The 5,927-nt window shown below is 47.1% G+C and overlaps 1 protein-coding gene across 1 annotated transcript in view; it reads left to right on the forward strand.

Moving 5' to 3' along the window:
- The first annotated feature begins 6 nt into the window (after positions 1-6).
- Positions 7-5,927, forward strand: part of LOC102259820 (cytochrome P450 2J2) — a 25,439-nt gene continuing 19,518 nt past the window's right edge. The window contains exons 1-3 of the mRNA XM_005869839.2: positions 7-288; positions 1,972-2,134; positions 5,257-5,406. Coding sequence (XP_005869901.1) covers positions 91-288; positions 1,972-2,134; positions 5,257-5,406 — 511 coding nt within the window. The 5' untranslated portion in view covers positions 7-90. The remainder of the gene's footprint in view (positions 289-1,971; positions 2,135-5,256; positions 5,407-5,927) is intronic.

The following is a 5,927-nucleotide window of genomic DNA, read 5'->3' on the forward strand; positions in this document are numbered from 1 at the left end:
GATTGCTGAGACAGCGACGGGTGGGACGTCACCTGGTCACCTGCTCAGAGCGCCTTGGAGCCAGCGGACCTCAGAGCCAGGCTCTCCGCGATGGGCTCCCTAGCGGCGGCGGTCTGGAGGGTGCTCCATCCCAGCTCTCTCCTGCTGGGTGCGGTCGTCTTCCTGCTCCTTGCCAACTTCTTCAAAAACCGGCTCCCAAAGAACTACCCGCCCGGGCCCGCGCGGCTGCCCCTCCTTGGGAACTTCTTCCAACTGGACTATAAGCAGCCGCACCTGTCCGTTCAGAAGGTAGGAACCGGCACAGGTGCTGGGTGGAGTCCTGACCCTGACCTGAGGGCAGGACCATGGCGGGGACCCAGGGATGGAGAGCAGGGCACCTAACTGTAGTAACTAATGTGTACTGCATATTTGGAAGTTGCTAAGAGAGTAGGCCTTAAAAGTTCGCATACATGAGGCTTTGGTTCATTCACTTTAATAGCTATGTAGTATTCTGTCATTACACCACATTTTTTAAAAACTGTGGTATAATTGACATAGAACATTGTATTAGTTTCAGGTGTACAACATAATGATTCCATATTTGTATACATCTGGGAATGATCACCACAATAAGTCTCGTTAGTATCTGTCACCACGCATAGTTACAAAATTTTTTCTTGTGATGTGAACTTTAAGATGTACTCACAGCAACTTTCAAATATGCAATAGAGCGTTATTACCTATCGTCAGGATGCTGTGCTTTACACCCCCGGGACTTACTACTTTATAGCTGCAAGTTTGTACCATTGACCCCTTCCCTCATTTTGCCAACTTCTCACTTTCACTCTCTGCTCCCACTACACCCTGAGGTCCCCACTACACCCTGAGGTCCCCACTACACCCTGAGGTCCCCACTACACTCTGAGGTCGCCAGTAAACTCGAAGTCCCTGGAGCCACCTCTGGGTCTTGTCCTGGAATCTTACACAATGCCTGGAAAATTCCCTCCCCCACTCTATAGCTTCCTCACCTTGGCTGCATTCCTTCGGCTCCAAGTCATTTTCCTTTTCTGAAAGACGGGGAAATTCATTACTGCCCTGGAGCACTTGAGAGATTAAATAAGATAAAACGGGAAAGGTGCTCACCATGGTACCCAGTGAGCGTGGCCGCTGTGACCAGCGGTGCCATCCTCCGGCACATCCCCGCACTCCCGTCCTCTCCATCGCCAGGAGCGCACGCCAGGTCTTTCTGCACGCAGAGCGCCTTCATTCCTCCAGGACCCCAGTGGCCACGCGCCAGGTACCAGGAAACAAAGTGCCTTTCGCATTGCTGCCCTCCTTCTCCCTCACAGCACCCTTGGAGGGAGGGAGGCTCCAAAAAGTGAGAGAGACCGTTTTCTCAGGAGCCCAGAGCTGGTGGCCAGAGAGCTAAGGTTCACACCCAGCCCCAGAGCCGAAGGGCTTTTCTCACACCGGGCCCCAGCCGGATAAGGAACTTTCTGTCTACTCACGCGTGTTGAGAAAGAAAGCGTTCTCTTTGGCGTAAATGATATGATTTACTGAAAAGTCCACGCTTGTCAACAACAAAACATACATTTAAAAATGAAAAGAATAAAAAAGCCCGTGCTTGCTACACCAGATGTGCACTACGTGGGTCTCAGCCATCCTGGTTAGTCACGTGTACTGAATTCTCTCCCTTTACTAGACCCTAAGATGCGTGAGGTTAGAGACCTTGTTTCTTTTATTGAAGCGATATCTTCATAACTCACTTCAGGACAAGGCTAGATGCTCACTCAGTTCTTATCGGCTCACTCTGAATGAATGTTTTATAAGGTATGTCCATGCTTGGTAGTGACTTGCACCCAGGCCTGGTTGAGAGGAGGAGGAGAGGAATCAGGGCATACACCCAGGCCCTCCATACAGCCCCCAGCTCCACACTCCTTATTTCCTGGACACAGAGATATGCGTGCTCAACTGTGACTGTTTACTTTTCAGTATGTGAAGAAATACGGGAACCTTTTTAGCATGGAGTTTGGTGCCTGGTCTTCAGTTCTGGTAACTGGATTGCCCTTAATCAAAGAAGCCCTTGTCCACCAGGGTCACAACATTTTGGACCGTCCCATGTCCCCTGTTCGAAAACGGATCTTTAAGACAAATGGTAAGCTTCTTGACCAATGTTGGATGTGGATGTCTTAATATTTTTAAGGCTGTTAGCCGTGCCTCTGTTTCTGTAATTCTCCAGCACTCCCCAGAGACCAAGCCCATTATAGAACTCCTAAGGGGTGTCCCAAAATTCACGCAAGAAGTAATTTTGATAGAAAACACAGGTTTATAATTAAAATTGTAAATTTTTTATTGATTCATAAAGTATACAGTATAGGGTTATGTACGGAGTAGCATATAGGGTAAATGGCCTCCACAGCACAAAAAAACTGGATTATCATATCGTGATAGCGAGCACCATTAACTGTTATTGCCTGAGCAACCGCATTTCGGTCATGGAAAATTTCAACAAAAGAGTGCGTATGTGCCAGCAAAGCCATGGAGGAGGCCATTTACCCGATATGCTATTCCATACATAACCCCATACTGTATACTTTATGAATCAATAAAAAATTTACAATTTTTAATTATAAACCTGTGTTTTCTATCAAAATTACTTCTTGCATGAATTTTGGGACACCCTTTACTTTAAAGAAAGCTTGATGCTCACATTTCCCCACGAAGACACTCTCAGAGGATCAAGCAGGGCCAGTCCTAACGACGGGAATTTGGAAAAACAGCATCTTCTGTGTGTGGTGTGCGGTGTGCATTCACTCACTCTGGATGCTTTGATAAACACGTATCCCTTCATTCCATGAGAGCAGAGGAGGCAGCAATATGTTCGCTCTTTCTGGTTCCCCACTGCCAGTCTCTTCCCCTAGGAACGTGGATGTGCCTCTGCTTCCTTCCGCTGCTTTTGTGATTTCTTCTTCTTCTTGCCTCTAGTTCCTTATGCTTTATCATTAAGGTGTCCACAGGGCATCTCAAGCCTTCCAGTCTATGTTAGAACAGTTTGGCATGAAGAGTTTAAATGATCATTAAATAAAGTGAAACATTTAAAAATCTAAATGAAAATGTATTGCTCTACCAGAGCACCATATTTTTCAAGTGCTCCCCAAGTCCTCTTTGAAATAGTTTACTGCTTCACTCTCCACCCATTTACTCTATTTATTATCTGCAATGTGAAGTACAGTGCAAGGCACCAGTGATACAACAATGAGCTAACAGATAAAATCCATGTCCTTATGTAAGTCAAATTCTATTCAGAGAGAAAGACTATCAACTATCCGTAATAATTTAAAGCCCTTATGTAGATGAGGGCAGATGCACTTACTAGGGGTATCTAATCTAGTCCTGAGATTCAGGAAAAACAAATGTAAGTAAATGACAGTTGATTTAATGAAGTGAAGAAGCAATCAGGCAGAGGGACTAGAATATGAAAAGTCCCTGAGGTGAGAAGGACAGTGAACCTGAGGAAAGGAAAAAGTGGCCAGTGTGGCAAGTACAGAGACTCAATGGAATAATGAAATGGAGATGAAGCTGCTGAGCTTGGCCTGGGATAATTTACTCAAGTTCTCAATAAGGATGTTGTTTTTTATTCTAATAACAATGAAGTTCTTGATGGTTTTCAGTAGAGAAAAGAATCATCATATTTACATTTTAAAGCCTTATTTGGGTTGCAATGTAGAGAATAAAATAAAGGAAGCAAGAGACTGGTGCAGCATTTTAGGTTAGAGCAGTGGTCAGCAAACTGCGGCTCGCGAGCCACATGCGGCTCTTTGGCCCCCTGAGTGTGGCTCTTCCACAAAATACCGACTTCTGCGCATGGGCCACAAAGTTTCAATCGCACTGTACGTGCGCGCCCGCACGTGGTATTTTGTGGAAGAGCCACACTCAAGGGGCCAAAGAGCCGCATGTGGCTCGTGAGCCGCAGTTTGCCGACCACTGGGTTAGAGAAAGTGGTTGCTTGGACCAGAGAGGTGGCAAGAAAGGTCAGTAGATTAAAATGAGACAGTGGCAGAGAAGATACATGGATTTAAGGTATTCAGGAGGTAAATCCTAAGACATGATGACCAGAGGGAGGGACACTGGAGGGAGACCCCCAAATGGGTGGAGTGATGGAAGGAAGGAACATTTGGAGGACAAGGTGTGTGGTTAGGCTTGGGTGGGGAGTTGCATGGAGAAAAGCATAAATTCAATCACGGACAGGCTGAGATTGAATGCTAAATGGGCAAAGTCAAGCAGACACCTGTATATCTGTGTCTGGAGCTCAGGGACAGAAATAGAGGGTCACTGTCAACAGACGTTAGTGTAGTGAGATGTAGTGAGATGTCCCAGAAATGGAGTAAGGGTACGAAGAGAAGACTTCACCTTGAAGAACTCCAGCATTTCAGAACTTGGTAGGAGATAAACTAGCCAGAGATATGGGAAGTTCTCTGCTTTCAGAGATTAGGGGACAGTTCTGGAGAGTGCAGCGCCCCGAGAGGAGAGAGTTTCGGGAAGAAAGGGTCAGGTGCTGCTGAAAGACCAAGTAAGGTGAGGTTGCAAAGCATCCTTGGATTTTCCGGCGAGGAGGGCCATTTCATGGAGATGGTGGAGGCTGGAGCCAGGGGTGAAAAGGAATTGAAGAGTGAGTGCTCTGGAAGTGCAGAGGTGACAGGAGCGTGTTATGAAAGAAAGGATGGTTTGTTGAACACCACGAGATGTTGTCTTTGCCTTTGCCTGCACAGGATATCCACTCCTCTGCTTTCTTCAGGCATGTACTCATCTATTAAGGTCCAGCAAAGCCTTGCCTCTTTACAAACCTGGGTTTTCTCCCCTGGGACTGCATTGTTAGTATGCAGCGTAACATAAATACATCAATCTACCTATGTGGCTGGCAATCAAAGCGTGGGCTGGGCACTCAGGGATGCACACTTGAATGCCTGTTCAGCTGCTTACTACCTCTGTGTGTGTCCTTGCACACGTTACCTTATCCCTTGTGCCTCAGTTTTCTCATCAGCAAAAGTGGGAAAGGGGGTGATAATTGTACCTACCTCAGAGTTCCTGTGAGTAGGAAATTACGTAATGCATAAAAAATGCGCATGTGCCTGGCCTTGCAAACCATCAGTACATGTTGGCAATTACATTCATTGCTCTGGGAGGGCTCCTCTGAATACTTTTCCCTGCCTAATGCCCTTTCCCCATCTGTCATCTGATACAAGTCCCTGTACTCATTGTTGGCTTTCTTTCGTTCAGGCTTGATCATGTCCAATGGCCAGGAATGGAAGGAGCAGAGAAGGTTCACCCTGACAACACTGAGGAACTTTGGTTTAGGAAGGAAGAGCTTAGAGGAACGCATGCAGGAGGAGGCCTACCACCTCAACCAGGCGATAGAAGAGGAGAATGGTGGGTATATTTCCTAGGTCAGCTGCTGGAGACTGTGGCTCATTCATTCACTGAACAGATACTAGTTAGTACTTACATGCCTGTCCTGTGCCCAGCAGTGTGTTAGGCACTAAGGATATAACTGTACAACTAACCATGGCCCTGTGCTCATGGAACGCTAGAATTAAGCAAAAGAAGACAGGCATTAAAGACATTACTGATTATGCCCTGGCCAATGTTGTTAAGTGGTTAGAGCATCGGCCCATGCACCAAAGGATCATGGGTTCGACTCCCAGTCAGGGGCACATGCCTGGGTTGGGGGTTTGCTCCCTGTTCCCTGGTCGGGGCACGTGCAGGAGGCAACCAGTTGATGTCTAAGTGGTTAGAGCATCGGCCCATACACCAAAGGATCATGGGTTCGACTCCCAGTCAGGGGTACATGCCTGGGTTGGGGGTTTGCTCCGTTTCCTGGTTGGGGCATATGCGGTAGGCAACCAGTTGATGTGTGTGTCTCATCTCTCTCTCTCTCTTCCCCCCCCCCC

Source organism: Myotis brandtii, unplaced genomic scaffold, assembly GCF_000412655.1.
Source record: "Myotis brandtii unplaced genomic scaffold, ASM41265v1 scaffold304, whole genome shotgun sequence".
Lineage (NCBI taxonomy): Eukaryota > Metazoa > Chordata > Mammalia > Chiroptera > Vespertilionidae > Myotis > Myotis brandtii.